The 17,381-nt window shown below is 40.1% G+C and overlaps 2 protein-coding genes across 4 annotated transcripts in view; one reads left to right on the top strand and one right to left on the bottom strand.

Moving 5' to 3' along the window:
- TPGS2 (tubulin polyglutamylase complex subunit 2) overlaps positions 1-17,381 on the top strand; it is a 73,194-nt gene that overhangs the window by 11,801 nt on the left and 44,012 nt on the right. Inside the window, exons 1-2 of one of the 2 annotated variants that reach the window (XM_056820801.1) lie at positions 29-50; positions 2,360-2,439. In XM_056820801.1, the coding sequence (XP_056676779.1) occupies positions 2,419-2,439 (21 nt within the window). In that variant the 5' untranslated portion in view covers positions 29-50; positions 2,360-2,418. Of the gene's footprint in view, positions 1-28; positions 51-2,359; positions 2,440-17,381 lie in introns of those variants that run through there. The other variant, XM_007486731.3, reaches the window with a different exon arrangement.
- Positions 1-17,381, bottom strand: part of KIAA1328 (KIAA1328 ortholog) — a 577,332-nt gene that overhangs the window by 557,488 nt on the left and 2,463 nt on the right. For both annotated transcript variants that reach the window (XM_056820799.1, XM_007486737.3), the window contains exon 2: positions 10,441-10,589. The gene's annotated coding sequence lies outside the window, so the exon portion shown is untranslated. The remainder of the gene's footprint in view (positions 1-10,440; positions 10,590-17,381) is intronic.

The raw sequence follows: 17,381 nt of genomic DNA, 5'->3' as shown, positions 1-17,381 counted from the left end.
CTTCAAGCCAGATAGGAAAACCTCACTGTCCTTTGGGAACTACAAGACAGGTGATGTTGCATTGTCTTTAGTGTCATTTCCATGAATAAAATAATGTCTATTTTTTTCTGTTTTTTTAAACACTTGCCTTTCATCTTGTAGTCAATACTGTGTATTGACTCCAAGGCAGAAGATTGGTAAGGGCTAGGCACTGGGGGTCAAGTGACTTGCCCAGGACCTGACAGCTAAGAAGTGCCTGAGGTCAGATTTGAACCTAGAACCTCCCATCTCTAGACCTGACTCTCAATCACTGAGCTACCCAGCTATCCTCATCATGTCCATTTCTAATGGTGAATACTTTAATAGTGCCAAGGACTTGGACATCAAGAATTTTCTTCAGTAGACAGTGGTCTGAAGGTGGAAGGTGCTTCTATTCCTGCGTAAGGGGTAAAATTTATGGTTGGACTGAATATATTTTGATTGTTCGCCAGTGATTTAATTACTAAATCCCAATGAATTACGCAAGTCAGAATGGCTTTTATGGTAGTTTATTTACAATAGAGGGAAGAATTTAAGGAAATGAGAGAAAAAGAGATAGCTACTCCAACCTGGTCTGAATCAGGGAGAAATTTAGAGGCCCCTGCCAAAGGTGGGGGGTGGCAGAGGATTAAATTTAACATGGCTTCCAGCCATGAGGCCTCCTCCAATATGAGGGCTCTCTCCAGAGGCTAGTGACTCCAGAAAGCCAAGGAAAGGGAGTCCCAAGACAATGGGCCTCTTCAAAGGCTGGTGACTCCAGAAAAGCCAAGTCTTTTCATTCACCAAGTGGCAGTCCAAAGGGAAGCAGTCTGAGATCTCGAGCTGGAGCTCCTCCACAGTCTAGTTCCAAGGTGAAGACCTCCTCACAGGAAGTGACCGTGAAATATAAAGGCAGCTCCTTGCATCACTTCCTGTGTCTTACATGTACCAATGGTGGCTAAAACTTTGGGCTTTGGACTGCCCAGGGTGGGGCAGTCAGTTGTTTCTGATTTATCACTTGCTAGCACACATGGGTCATAGACCTTCCTCCCCCATACTTCATCCTTAAGTGGGGGTGTATACCTTCCTGGTGGCTAAAATTCTAAAGAATAAGCAGGGAGGAGTAAATCTCAATTTCACAGCTGGAGCTCCTAGGTTTACCTGCTTATCAGTGGCAATTGCTCCCCTGGGTGATGGATGTGGAGGTCAGACTGAGAACAGTGCCAGTGAACTAGAGGACACTGCTATTCTCAGGGATCTCAGACATACCTGAGTTGTTTCCTCTAGGATCTGAGAGAAAGTGGTAGTTGAAATGGTGATGGTAGTTTGATCCTCCCTGGCATATATTCTTTCTCTCCCTTAGATTGTAAGAAAAATGGCCTTACTTCTCTTTTAGAGATTTAGAAGAAATCATTTAGGAGCCTAGTTCATTAATTCAGATTTAAGGTGATAAAGGACTGAATATATAATAGTAGCAAGAAAGGAAAAGGAGAAAATGACAGGGCTTCGTGACATACTGGCAGAGGAGCAAATGATCAGTCAATAATTCTAATGTTTTATGTGTGGATGACAATAGAAATGAGGAATTGGTGAAGGGAAGTTGGTGTGGGGAAAAATAAGATTTCATTTTACTCAGATTTCAGCTCAACTCCTGCTTTGGTGACAACTCCTTTCATCTGACTGAAAAAGCAAAAGCAAACGGCTAGAACATGTGACCTCTTCAGTTCTCTACTGGTTTCCAAGGGTTTAAAGTCATGGGTTGTTTTGCTCTCAAGCACATTCATCTGAAAGACGAAACATATTTCATAATAATGTTGATATGGCCAGTTTTCTGAATATTTGTTTCTCAAAGACCATGAATAGGAAAGGCTCTTGCTTAGAAGAGAAACTAGTTTAAAAAAAAAAAAGCAACTTCTATATGGAGCAGCTGAAGTGTGATTCTTCTCTTCCTCCCCTATTTCCCAAGATTATATAGCTTAAGCTCACTGCAAAATTCTATATGATACCATTTAGACAAACAGAATGCCTAAAATTTAGTCAACCAGTCACATGTATTGGGCAACTATTATGTGTAAAGCAAGAAAGTACTCCCTTTTGGTTGCCATCCACCTTATGGCAACAAGACTCTGTAGGACTAGATAAAGTGAAGGGATGCTTTGGGGACCAGTTCTCTCTTTAATCGAAGCTAAAGCTTTGTTTTCAAAAAGCTTTCAGAGGGGCTTATTTATTTGTGAATGTAATTCGTACAGCAAACATCAGCAAATAGCTTTCAGTATTGGGATATTTGTGAGCAATAGCCCCAGGAGCCCCAAAGAGGACTGGACAATATGTAGCTATGATGGATCTCCTTTCTCTCTTTTAGAAGCTTCCCCAGGAGTGACCGGGGTGTCAGTTGTGGAACGGGAACCTGCTGACATTGGAATGATTACTGCTTGGGAACAAGTAGGTATCTTCTCTAAAGCATGTTACTTCTTACTCCTGGGAAAGGTTGAGGTAATTGAGAAAGCCTTATTTCTCTCTCAAACTGTCATTAAGGGTATACAGATCATCTTTCTCTTCATTTACCCTCAAGGCACTTGGAGCTCCACCCTGCCACTCCAATGGGTTCTTGTCCTGGGAACATTTGTTTCCAAGGAGGTATCTTCCCTCTCACTATGTGAGTCCCATCTTTCTGATCAGTATTGTTCTGAGTGAGGCAGAATTGCAAGTATTCTTTTCTGTAGCACAGGTAACCTCAGCTCTGGAATCCATTTCAGTACAAAATTTGGATAATCCTAATTATACAAATGTGGCATTAGGCCCATATCAATGCAGATTCTATTAGAAACCTGGCAGCAACTAGACACCAAAAAGTCAAAAGTATTTACATGAAACAGAATCTCAAGGTTAACAAGGGAAGATCAAGCAACAGAATAATTTTCAGCTGTCCTTATAAAATATGTATATTCTCTCTGAAAACTCTTCTAAGGGATGAGAAAACTCCTATATGTGTATATGTATGAGTATGTGGATGTGGATATATGTGCAGGTGTGGATACATGCACATGCATGTTATGTGTTCATGTGTGATTGTCATATGTTTGTGTACATATGCATTGCTGTGTTGCATGCATTGTTGTATACATATGTATTGTTGTGCACATGTTATATGTGTGCATTGTGCATATATCATATACATCTGTGTATTGTGTTTTATGCATTATGTGCATGTACATTGTGTGTAGATGTGTCCATGCATATGTTATGCATGTGCACTATGGTACACAGGTTTGTGTGTGTTGTGTTTGTACATGTACCTATCACATTTGCTGTATACTTATGTATGCACGTGTGTGCAGTTGTGTGCATATGTTTATATTGTATGGGCTCACGTGTATTATATTGCCTATATATGTAATGTGTGTTGTACACATACACACGTGCATGCATGTGTGTGTTTTATTGTGAGGGGAGTAAGCAGTGAATAAGATAGAGAAAACTTATTATCAGTAGCTAGCATGAAGGCCAGAGGATACTTCTTGGGTTCATTTGCTTTGATTTGCTTTCATTGCGCCAAGGCCAACAGGATTCTGCTGGGTTTTACAGTGCCATTCCCCAATTCATTTTCCTTATCTCCCCTCTGATTTCATCCTTGTCTGTACTCTTGACCCTCTGTGGTCTTTTAAAAAAATGTCCTACCTCCAAAGACTCTCCACCAATCAAAGTCCGTCCTTTATTGGTGCTTTTGCTCAGTACCAAGTCATAAAGCCTCTTGGGAAAATGGGTCCTGGGAATTACTGCCCACAAACAATTCTCTCTGGCCTTCAGGCATTTTGAAAGATATGATCAGACTGGAAATGGAGTCTAACATGCCTCTTCTTATAGCTTCTACCTAATAAAAAAATTAGTAATTCCTGCAGCTGACACTGGTATAGGTGTAGAAATATAAAAATCCATTCATTTTCATATAGCATTGTTATGGGCAGTTACTCTGTCTAGGTCAGTGATGGTGAACCTTTTGGAGGGGCAGGGATGTGAGAAATGTCCTCAGGTGCCCATGGTGGGGGGGGGAGCAGCCCAGGAACAGTAATGAACTCTATGCTAGGGTGACAGCGCACATGCCCACAGAGGGGGATCTGAGTGCCACTCTGGCACAGGTTCCATAGGCTTGCCCCCACAGTTCTATACACAGGCAGGCTAAAGCATACCTGAAGTACCCTAGATGCCTGGTCATGTAAAAAAAACAACAGCATCACCTCACCAAGTTGCATACAACAGACCAGATACATTTGTTGTTCAGTCGTTCAGCTGTGTTGTGCCAGTGCTGACCCTGGGGTTTTCTTGGCAGGGATATGAGAGTAGTTTGCCATTTCCTTCTCCAGTAGATTAAGGAAAATAGAGATTAAGCAAATTTCCCAAAATCACACAGCTGGGGGTGGGGGTTAGGGGGGCAGCTGGGTAGCTCAGTGGATTGAGAGCCAGGCCTAGAGATGGGAGGTCCTAGGTTCAAATCCGGCCTCTGACATATCCCAGCTGTATGACCCTGGGCAAGTCACTTAATTCCCATTACCTAGCCCTTACCACTCTTCTGTCTTGGAACCAATACACAGTATTGATTTCAAGTTGGAAGGTAAGGGTTTATTTTTTTTTTTTAAATCACACAGCTAGGAAGCGTCTGAGGTTGGTTTACATTTAGTGGAGTGGACACACAGATCACTTGAGTTGCTGAATTTTCCCTGGCACTTCCTTTAAGAAAGTATCCATGACAGCTTTACTTCAAATTCAGTAGCAGGGCTGACTCCTCAAGACTTAATCTTTTCCATCTCTGTCCCAGGAACTCTTGCATCTCCTGCAAGTGGTGACTTCCTCCCCAGAACTTCCCTTTGAGGAAGTCCTTGTGCCAAACTCCATCCAGCTGGGCTCTTCCTACGACTCTCTCCAGACTACTGATGGTCAGGGAATAATGTAACCCATGACCCCAGGGGCAGCAAATGTTTGTGAGATATTCTTGTCTTTGCAGAGTCCTGGCATGAAAGCTGTACCCAAATATTTCTTCTAGAACCCTTGGGCTCCTCTACACACTTGATTCCTTGATAGATAACCATGCAGCCAACCTACACATAAAGGAAGGTGTGCTGTCACCCTTAGGATATTGCTAGTGATTTTCCTATCGAATATGCCCCACAGTTCTAAAGTGCTGATACTAGACTGCCCCAGGCACAGCCATTAGCACTTTCCTTTGCATGTACCTGGCCCAGGTCTCGGGCCTTTTACATATACTTGCGCCCATGCATGTTGGGCCAGTAGAATCTCTTCTGTTAGCTTGAGTTCTAGCTGCACCAAAGTGCCATGAAGTGGCACCAGGCCTATATATTAGTAGATTAAGAAAGACTTTATTAGAAAGAGAGAGGCAAAACTAAGAATTTTTTTTATTAGACCTGTGAATTCATAGATATAGGGAATGCCTAGTGAAGAACTCCCTTTATCAGTGCAGGTCAGCACCTTAGACCTGAGGTACAGACAGGTTAAGTGATTTGCCCAAAGTTACCCAGTTCTTCCTGGAAGCTTGATGGCTCAGTGGATGGAGCTCTGGAGTCAGGAAGGCTCGAGTTCAAATTTGTCGTTAGATACTTACTGTGTGAGACTGGGCAAATCTGCCTCAGTTTCATCAAATGAAAAATTGGAATAATAATAGCTCCCACCTTATTGGGTTTTTATGAGGATCAAATATATAAAAAGCATTTAACACATTCCCTAGCATATAGTAGACACATAATAAATATTTGCTTTTTTTCCTTCATTCTTTCCTTCCTAACTCTGAGACCATTCCACATAAGATTATAGTCAGTCAGTCAGTGAGTATATGCCCTGGAGTGCGAGGTGGGAGATTTGAATCTGCTTCCAAGTCTACTACCAATCACCACCACCGCCAGACTACCCTTTTCTGTCTGGGGAAGGGAAAAAGCATAGGTTAGGGAAGAGGAGAGACACCAGTCAGAGGAAAGCGGTGCCTTCTCTGGCCAGGGTTCATTCCTAGCTCTCTTCATTCCTCACCCCAATTCACCTAAACTTTAAAGCTATTCCTTATTTCAAAAGTATGGATAAGAGTTATATGCAGTACTTTGTAGGCAATTTAGAAGTTGCAAGAGACTATGTACAATTTTTGTTTTTTGCTCAAACTTGAGAACCTCTGCCTCATGTTTGATCAGTTATGATCTGGTCCAGTGAGCATTTCACTACATACAACTTCTGCCATCTTGTCAATAGCTCCATCCCTTTGGAAGAGCTAAGCCTGATCCCCTGAGGGTTACACCTCTGTTTCTGGGTCTGTATCAGTTCTCTTAGCTGTTTAACCTACAGATCCAAGAGCAATAGAGGCCAAGGAGACTGGTTAATTGTATACGTGCTCCCCTGATGGCACATTCACCTGGGGAAATCTGGGAATCATAGTTCTACTTTCTTGCGTTATTGACCTGATTCTTAATCATAGATTGTCTTTACCCTTTCCATGACAATCAACAAATTTTCCAATGTACCAGACCAGTGGGATAGAGCTCATGCATCCATGTTAGTTTTCTCTGGCCAGTAATACACACTGAACTCATAGTTGGCCTGTTCCATTGATCTGTTCTGGTGATCTCCTGCTTAACACTCATCAGAATAAAAATCAATGGATTGTTGTTTGTATGCACTTAGAATTGAACCTCCTCCCTATACATATTCTTAGAATTTATCAGAGACAGTTCACTTCAAAGCTAAGAGATAAAATTGGTGGATAAGATATCAATGTCTAATGAGCATCCTCAACTTGCAAATGTAATGGCCATATGAGAAGGCACTGTAAACACATTAAGAATGGCTATGTAAGGTATTAGACTGTCAAGAGATTCTAGTCTAAAAGTATAACTCTGATGTTATAAAGCTGATTCCAAAACCTTCTGGGCTAGTATCAATGTACAACAAAGAGGGCTTAGATCTAAAAAGCAAAAAAACCCTAGCCAAAAGTTGCACATACTTGAGGCAGTTAATCCGGTTTCTAAAGATCTGTTTACCTTTTCTATCCTAAAGATCTCTAAACATTTCCAGAGGGCTCAGGCCAGCTTGTCCCTTTTTGCCCTTCTGGTTTTGTTTTTCTCAATCATCTACTGAGACCATTGAGAAGTGTTTTAATGATGGCATAGTTCTTCACAAATGTGTCCTAGTCATGACTGTTTCTATCTTCTTAGGGTTGATACTTACTCCTTATAAGGTCTATCCAAGATTCTACACAATGAGTTCTTTTTAATTGATACTTTTAGACTAGAATCTCTTGACAGTCTAATACCTCACATAGCCATTCTTTTTTTTTTTTTAACCCTTACCTTCCGTCTTGGAGTCAATACTGTGTATTGGCTCCAAGGCAGAAGAGTGGTAAGGGCTAGGCAATGGGTGTCAAGTGACTTGCCCAGGGTCACACAGCTGGGAAGTGGCTAAAGCCAGATTTGAATCTAGGACCTCCCGTCTCTAGGCCTGGCTCTCAATCCACTGAGCCACCCAGCTGCCCCCCATAGCCATTCTTAATGTGTTTACAGTGCCTTCTCAAATATGATATGGTCATCTAGATATATCAATATTGAAGTAGTTTATGCCACTAATGATTTTTCCATAAAGAGCTAAGAAATGGCAGAAGTCAAAGAAATTCCTTGTACTCAAATCACTAAAATTTCAATAAACAGAGGAAGGTCATCTTTTCTTTATCTTCTTCAGCCATGGGGATCTGACAATATCAGCTGCACAGGTCCAAACCTGAAAAATACTGGATTCCCACCAGTCAGGTTTGGGCATCTAGTATTCTTGGCATGTAGTCCTAACCATAGCTAAGCCACTGTGTGAAAGTACTGTAGACACAAATGTAAGTGAAGAATCCTGCCAGTCTTCAAGGAATTTAAATTCTACTTTTGGGATACAACATGTATATAGATGAACAATTAGAAAAAACTTTAAAAAAAGGCATTTTTAGCATCTACTTTGCTAAGTATTGAGGATACAAAGAAAAAAAAAAGAACAGTTCCTGTCCTCAAGGAGCTTGCATTATCCTATGGGGACAACGGAGGTAAATCAGATTGTACAAGATAAATACAGGGTAGAGAGAAGGCAACCTTGAAAGGGAGGTGTAACACACCAGGCAGATTAGCATCTGGGAAGTACGCCTGATGTATTGATATTGTATTACCAGACAGTCAGAACCCTTGATGTTAAAGGGACAGTCCTAGGCACTAGCAAAGGACGGGCAAATTCTTAGGCTGGGCATGGAGACAACCATGCTGCCTCTGCTCGAATAAGGTCATTAACATAGCGCAGCTTGCATCCGGGCTTGTGGGCTGGGACTTCATTTACAAAAGCGCCCAATGGATTAAACTCCACCTCTTGGATCTTGTCATTGTCAATTGGACATTCAATGTAAATACCCTCAATAAATCCTGGGAACAAGCGGGAAACTCCTCCCTTACTACCCTTACTGACACTCTCTTGCTAGCTCTCTCTGACTAGTTCTCTTGCCCTTCAGTTCCTCTCTCCCTCTGTTCCCTCCGGGCCGCTCTCTCTCTTGCTTCAATATCTCTTTCATAGCGACTGGGTCGCCCCAGGACCTGCTATTGCCATAGAGGTACCAGGAGCCGAGGCTCCACTCTTTCATAGCGAGGTGCTCACCCCCGGTGCCTCCTGTTGCGATAGGAGGTACCAGGAGTAAATCTCCACCCCAAAGCAGACTCTCTAGTTCAAGAGTATCGAGGGGTTGATACTCCCCACTTCCTCCTATCTCCTCGGAGTTCGTGTTACTCCCCATGTGTTTCTACTTCTGTCTTTGAGTCATTACTCTTCTCCCATTTCCTTAGCCCCCTCTTTCCACCTCAGGTTATTCCCACAGATAGATGTTATAGGACCCATGTGGGGGGTCGCTATACCTCCCATCTGGGTCTCTATAGCATGTCACTAGAAAAAAAAGGGATGTCACTAGCATCTGGGAGGGTCAGGAAGAAGTGGCACTTGAGCTGAATCTTTTAGAGGAAATCAGGGACTCTAAAACGTTTGAGGCTGAGAAGGGATGGGAAACAAGAGCAAAAGCATGGAGATGGAAGATGGAGGGTTGCATTTGAAGAATAGTAAGTAGGCCAGTCTAGACAGGGAGGTAGCACAGTGATAGAGTGCTGGGCCTGGAGTTAGGAAGACCTGAGTTTATTTTTTTTAAAAAGCTTCAGAGTTTTTTAATCTTTTAAAACACCAATAATTATACACAAAATTACATATAGATGTGGAAAAGTTTGAGGATACTGGATCGAATCTATAGACACTCCAGGAACCCCTAGAAGGTGATTTTTATGGTAAATCTTGTTGGCAGCTTTCTTTATTGTCATTTTCATTTTCTCCTAATAGTTATATCTGACTAATTATGGGTTCTGACTAGATAAGTTTTGTTTTGCTTGTTTCTTTCTGAAGACCTGAGTTTAAATGCAACCTCAGACCTTTACTATGTGACCCTGAGCAAGTCACTTGACCCTATTTGTTCATCTGTAAAATGAACTGGAAAAAAAAGAAATGGCAAAGTTCTCCAGGGTCTTTGCCAAGAGTCTTGAAATAATTGTGAAGATCATGAAAGATCTGCGTAGGAGGCAGTAACTAACATGATTTGAAAGAGGTTAGGCGTTCTAAAAGGCAAAATTGAAGAGAGAATCCCTTCCAAATATGGGGTAGCCCCTATGCAAAGGCATAGAAGTAAAGGATAGAATATCTCTATCGGAACAACTAGTAGGAGAATAACTGTAGAGTGTATGGGTTTCTTTTTGGGGGGCTTCAAATTTCATTTGTATAAGGAACTCCCTACACTAAGGCACATTTATATTTGCTCTGGAATTTATAGACATAGAAAGTTGCCTCGGGGTTACTGAGAGATTGTATTTTGTGCAGGGTTATGATACCAATGAATGTCAGAGGTGGAACTTGACCTTGGGTTTTCTTGACTAAGATTGGCTCTCTATCCATTATTCTGTGGCTACTTTACAAAAATATGAAGTATTCTTATATCAAAGATGCCTTTTATTAATATGAAATAAGACTGGAAAGAGAGATGGGAGCTAGCTGATAGAGAGTGTTGAGTGGTAGACTGCAAATTTTGTATTTTAATCTGCAGACTATAGGAAGCCACTAATATTTTCAGTCACATGGATAGTTATATCTTAGTTATTTATTCAAAGTCTAATAATTCACACATTCAAATCTTTCTATTCTTCTTCTATACTACAATGTGGGTAAGACATAGGAACTATGAGATTTGATAATAATGCCTTTAGCTAGCAGTTCCTTTAGGTTTCTAAGATCCTCTATCTGCAAGCAATTTCCCAAAATTGCTCTCAATGGTCAGAAATTGTTGAGCCGGCATGTGTGTGTTTCATGTTCCATTCACCCATTCATGCATAAGAATATACTGACCTTCACCCTGAGTTTCTTCCTCAGATGATCCTTCTGTTCCTCAGGTACTAGTCACCAAAGTTAAACTTTCCTGTATTCTCCTCTTAGTTGGAAAGATTAGTACTTCTTTGATGGTCTCTGCATGTCATTTTCTTTCTTCCCGTAAGTTTCTGCAGAAGAAATAAGAATTGTCAGGGTGTTTAGGTTCTGAGTCTCAGTTTGATGCCTGCTAAACACATCGAGATACATCAATATTCAAATAGAAAAAGGTTAGTCCAATGAATGATGAAGACTTTTGCTAGATCCTAACATAGCAAGGCCATAAATGATGTACACTTACTGTGTACCCCAACTTCCCTATGAACCCTACACTCCCTATAACAATGCAAAATATAGGCAATAATTTTCTTTGTTATTTATTTTTCAATTACATGTAGATACAACTTTTAACAACTGTTCTCTGAAATTTTGCAATTCAATTTTTCTCCCTTCCTCCCTAGTTCAGTTAATAGTCTAATATGGGTTATATCAGTGTTTTCATGTAATACCTATTTCTGCATTGCTCATGTCATGATAGAAGACACATATCACACATAGAATATAAATCTTGTGAGGGAAATAAAGTGGAAGACGGCATGCTTTGATCTGCCTCAGACTCCAACTGTTTCTTCTTTGGCTGTGGATAGCAATTTCATTGTGAGTCCCTTGTGGTTATCTTGGAAACTTGCTTTGCTGATAATTCCCTTCACAGTTGCTCATCATATAATATTTCTGTTACTGTCTACATTGTTCTCTTGGTTCTGCTCATCTCACTTTGCATTACTACCTATAAGTCTTTCCAGGTTTTTCTGAACTCATCCTGTTTGTTGTTCTTTATGGTGCAATAGTACTCCATTACAACCATGTACCATAACTTGTTTACCCAATCCCCAAGTGATGGACAAACTCCTCAGTTTCTAGATCTTTGCTACTTCAAAAGGTACTATATGCAGTCCATTTCATACAGTACTCAGAAGCCTTGTCCCCAATAGACTGTAAAGGAATATCTACAAAGAGACTCTAAATGGATCTTTCATAAAATGATGAGAATATAATTGTCATTGGGATCTACTGTCCAGTCCAGCAAGACAGTTCATTTTTAGTCCTCCATATTATTGCTACACAGGGTCCTATAGTACAAGTAGAAAGAACCTAGAAAAAAGCTAGAGGAATAGGGATTTTTCCAGGATGTGCATTTTTCAGTGCAAGTTCAATGAAATGCATCTTTTGGCAAGTCAGTGAAAAATTTCTTTCTCAACTTTATATCTTTTCATTTAGTTCACAGTTTTAGAAAAATACAGCTAGACTTCTTTTGCTGCAATGTATTATTCTCAAATTGGGTTGCCCTAACCTCTGGTCCCCTTTTTTGGTCAAAAAAGAATAACTTCTAGCAGGATTGACTTGACTTTTAGTGAGATCTAATTGATCTGAGTTATTCTCACCTTTGGTCTCTTAAATTAACTAAATGGCTTGAAGCAGGGCAGGTCCAGTTTTTGTGCTTTCTAACTACTCTTGGTCCATTGCTATTATCACTAGTTCATTGACTAATTGTGGGATAAGGGGAATAGGGATTAGAATTGGGATTTCATTGGTAAAGGGAATTCCCAACCTCCAATCTACCAATGGAGGCCAGGATCTTCTCTGTGACTTTTAGCTTTGAGAGGTTTAGTGACTTGGCCAGGCAGAACAGGTATGTGTCTGAGGCAAATTAAGAACCAGCTGTAATGACTGAAGGACTATTTTGCATTAGTTGCACTCAGATTGTTACATCATTTATCAATCCTCTTATCACTTAGGGAAGTCTAGGATACTTCATGCTCCCCACAGACAGTACCCTCTCTCTGAACCAGGCCCACCAGTCTCAAAGCCAGATGCCTTTTCCCCCTCCTAATGGAGGAAATTCACAGAGCTATCTCATGCACTCTCAGTGTCACTGAATTGTTTCTCCAGCCCTTGTAAACATTCAAGTACCATGACATTGATACTTGGCATTTTCTACATACTCTATCTCACACGTTATGTCTGAGAATATACCATAATTCAAGAGGAGAGGCAACAAAGTGACACAATGAATAGAGTACCATACTTGGAATAAGGAAGACTAAATTAAAATGCTGCCTTGGATACTTATTGTGACCCTGGGAAAGACACATAACCTCTGCCTCATTTTCCTCATCTGTAAAATGGGGATAATAAAAGCATCTACCTCACTGGGTTGTTGCCAAGATCATGAGTTAAAAGATATGAAGTGCTTTTGTAAATCTTACAGTGTTATATAAACATGAGCTATTATTGTTATTATTATTATGCAACTCACATAGTATAGCCACTGCTTCTTTCCGTACTCCCAAAGGGTCTGTACCATAGTACAACTTCCTGTTATAGTTATGCCATTCAATGGGTATCCCTTAAATCATTATGCCCTAAAGATCTACTTGCACAATGGAACATGAGTTTTCTAATACCAGAGTAGCAATATTCTTTTTATAAACACATAAATATGTAATATACAATGATTAACAATAGCATTTTACAAATTATTTGACACTTTCTCAAAATCTTAACTTTAACACAATTATACATCACTTCAGTACCCAGAAGGGTAAACTTGAATAATAGTTATATAGATAGATATAATAGAACTTGTATGGGGGTGGGGGGGATGCTTCCAAATTAGAGACTTGAATGGAAAAAACAAAACAAAAACAACCAATCCTTAAGGAGTCCCTACAATACAAAGGTTCTTAAGAGTCCATGAACTTTTTTTTAAAGTAAAATATTTCACTATAAACAGCTCTCTTTCTAATATTATATATTTTATACATTCAAAAGCATTTTGAGAATGGGTCCATCAGCTTCACCAAGACTTCACCAGACTGCCAAAGGGGTCTAGGAAGTGATATAGGTTAAAAATCCATACTGCCATGCTAATGTACATTGACATCCATTGACTCATCAGCAACAATGAGCATTCTTGAATAATCATGAACTTTCAGAAGCTACAGAAGTCAATCTTATTACATATCTAAAAAAGAAAAGGAAGCTTTACGTATTACAGTTTTATGTATAATTTTTTTCTGTTCTACTATGCATAGGTCTTTTTGGTGTTTAAGTTTAAAATAAAACTAAAAATTAATAACATTAAAAAAGAAACATATCGCCTGCAGATCCCCAGTATAACAAAGTTTCCCTTTACTCTACTCTTGCTCTCTCTACTCCTCCTCAATTCCTTGGAATTGGAGTTCTGGGATCGTCAACTAAGGATCAATGTCTGCCGGTAGCTAAGGGTTAGAATTTGGTCCAGAAGGAAAACTGTTTCCTTTCTCTGATCCCTCATTTGTGCAGTCAGAGATTCTCTTTCTCAAAGCCTTTAGGAGACACCATAGTCTTGGCTTTCTAGTCTCTACCCTCCAAAGGTTTTTGTTTTTTCATTTTAAGTCTGCCTGGACAAGGAACTCCTGAGGCATTAACAAGCCTCCCATTTATGCCTCTATACCCCATAGCTTCTCTATACTGCCATAGCTTATTCTTTTTGATCTGAGGACTGGATGCACAAGGCTCTTTAGGAGAGTTAAGTTATCAGTTAAATTTCTTTGGTTCACATTGAGCACCCACTTGGATATCTGGGCAATGTGGACAGAGAAATTACTTCTTTCCCTCTTGTGTATTTCAGAGCAACCATAGCCTCTCTGTCCACTGCTCCCTTCCTTCTCTGCCAGGACACATCCACACCAGGAGAAGGCTATCTTAGAGCATCCTGTTTTCTCTTTAAACCCTTACCTTCTGTCTTACTCTGTATCTAAGGCAGAAGAGCGGTAAAGATTAGGCAATGGAGGGTTAAGTGATTTGCCCAGGGACACCCAGCTAGGAAGTGTCTGAGGTCAGATTTGAATCCAGAATCTCCCATCTCTAGGCTTAACTTTCTATCCACTGAGCCACCTAGCTGCCCCCTATCCCTACTGCTTTTTTTGAGAACACTTGACTAGCAATGAAAATAAACTGGTTGAAAGGGAAAAGGAATGGAAAGTAGGAAACAAGTGGTAGGGAGCTCACTTGTAGAGATCCCAGGGGACAGGATTCAGTTTCTGTCTGTATTCATCACTCCCTCCTTGCAAGTATGAGTCAGCCTTAGCTGTGTCTCTCATTTTCTTCTGCTTACTGACTTCCCTTCCTGGGAAGACTCATCTTAACCATTTCACAGCCCATGACATTTCCGATTCCCATCCCACCCCTCTACAGGACTTAGGGAAGGAGTTCTCACTTTTTAGGGGTAGTTCCTGTGGCTTCCATATACTTTTGTAAGCAGGTTATAGGAACTTTAAATCGGTCTGTTGGTGTTGTGTATAGTTTCCCCCTACCAACACTCCCAGGACTTCGGGAATTGTAGGAGATGTAATTAGACTGGAAATGCAACCTGATGCACTTATTGCATTTAACAACTAGTATGGGGACCCCTTTGTGAAATGGAAATCTTGACTCTTGTCCTCAGTGACAAAACAGTTCATGTTACTGAGAATCAGGAGCTGACAATTCTATGTAGCAAGATGGGAAGATATGTCATCTTCATTTTTGTGAATTATTTCCTGAGGAATATCCCGAATTTCTGTTATATACTAGATATTCCTTTGAAATCTTCTGTCTTTATTTATTCTCCCCATTTTGCTCATTCTTTTGATCTGTCTACTTTACAGTGCTTTGTAGATTTGGGAATAATCATTCCTTAGCCACAGTCTAGACTAGTACCTGCATCTTGTTCTTGAGCATTTACCTACCTCTGGGACCACGAACCTTCATTTAGTTTAGCATTGCTCTTCACTGTAGGCTGGAACACTTAAGACAAGGTTGTTGCAAAGCCAGATAAATAGCAGCAAGGGTTCCAGAGAATTAAGGGGTGTCAGTGTGAAACTCCCTACCCCCTTTTATGATTAGGATAGTGTTAGCCTTTACAAATAATGTAGCTTGATTTATATGAATTACACGCATCAGTTAAGAAAAATGCAGCTTAGGGTGGTATCAAATCTTGCTGACAGGCATTCTAACCTTAAGCCTGTAACCCCAAAGTTTCTATTAAGCCCACCACACCCTGCTCTATGTATGATAAGTCAGTGGGGAGGTGGAGGGCTGCTTCTGGGTGCAATAGCCATCATCCAACTGCTGACTCCTAGTATTAAATAATAATTGTCAGCAAAAACAATTAGACCCTGACCCCTTATTGCAGAGGCCTTAGAAAGGTCAGCCATAATAATAGAAATTAGTTACTACCCATGGTGATTATTACTGTACTTTCCAGCTTAGTCACCATTGCGTCATTAATTAAGGTCTGCCCATGTGAAAGATTTTATATTTATTCTATTTTAATTTTGACTGTGTTTTCTGTCTTTAATATGACATTATGTCAGGAGATTTCTGTGCATAAAAAAGACCTCCTAAGGCTCCTGGTCTTTGGTCTTGACCTTGATCAGAGTCTGGCTTTATTGTGAGACCAGTCCTCTCCCAATAAACCTATTATTAGCTTGGAGTCTATATTGGTATGATAATTTTTACCACAGAGATAAGAACTAGACAAGAGAGAGATTTTTAACTAAGGTACTCAGTGAACACCCAACTCAGGCACTTAGTGAACTGTTATCTTAAACTTTTTGAAGTAAGGGAAGTTTCTTAAATGTAGGAACTTACATAGGAAATAATAAGATGCATTGATGGATTTGGAGTTTACAGTGGAACCTTTTATTTTAAACTCTCAGGGCATGAGCGCAGCAAAGTATTCTTAATGTCAAATATTAGTACTGGCTATGGACAATCATAATAATAATAATAATAATAAAAAACATAGCACTTACTTTGTGCCAAGAGCTTGACAATTATTACCTCATTTGATCCTTGCAACAACCCTAGGAGATAGGTGCTATTGTTATTATTATATTCTCATTTTGCAGGTGAGGAATCTTAGGGAAACAAAGGATAAGTGACTTAACCAGGGTCACACAGCTAGTCAATATCTTGATCAGGATTTGCACTCAAGTCTTCCTGACTCTAGGCCCAGTGCTCTATCCACTGTGCCCCATAGCTGTTTTCCTCATGCCTCAGTGTTTAAGGCAAATAATGTATCTTGCCTTTTTGAAGGTCAAGAGGAGATCTTGACAGCCAAAGCATTCATCCCAAAGGACACAAACTGATGACATAAAATGTCATTTCTTTACCATCTCACTTTAGCAATCTACCATGTTTTGGGTTTGTGCTGGAACAGACAATCAGGAAGCATTGAGCCACTCTCAGTTCATAACAGGCTTGGAGGAACTATATCCTAGATGGCTGAAAGGAATTGGTGACTAATCTTTGAATCAAAGTCAGTGATCTTTGAATGATCTTGGAGAACAAGAGAGAGACTACAGGAATGTGGAAGAGTAAATATCTCAATTTTTCAAAAAGCCAAGAGGCTGAAGTCTACAAACTGTAATAATCCTAAACTTTTGTTCCTAAAAAATCCTAGAACACATCAAGCTTCACAATCATTCAAGGCCAACATAGCTTCAAGAATGCCAGACTACATTTCCTTTTTTCACAAGATAACTAGGGGGCTGGATGTGTTTACTTGGATTTAAGTAAAAGATTTGATTACTCAGTCTAATGAAACAAGCATTTATCAAGTGTTTACCATTTTCAAAGCCCTAGACTAGCAAGTACAAAATGAAAACCAGACCCTACCCATAACAGTCATACAACAATTTTATATTTTATCCTAGACACAGCAGGGAGCCAGTGGAAGTGGAATGGCAGCCTTATCCTTCAGGAAGATTATTTTTCACTTGTGTAGAGAAAGGATTGGAGTAGGAAGATTAGAAGCAAATTGTCCAGTTAGGAGAAAAGAAGTCATAAGGCTTCTGAACAAGAGTAGCATCTATAGGAGGAGGACATATTTTTCA

Source organism: Monodelphis domestica, chromosome 3 (genome assembly GCF_027887165.1).
Source record: "Monodelphis domestica isolate mMonDom1 chromosome 3, mMonDom1.pri, whole genome shotgun sequence".
Classification (NCBI taxonomy): domain Eukaryota; kingdom Metazoa; phylum Chordata; class Mammalia; order Didelphimorphia; family Didelphidae; genus Monodelphis; species Monodelphis domestica.
The sequence above is the reverse complement of the archived record's forward strand: the minus strand, read 5'-3'. Positions and strand labels throughout refer to the sequence as shown.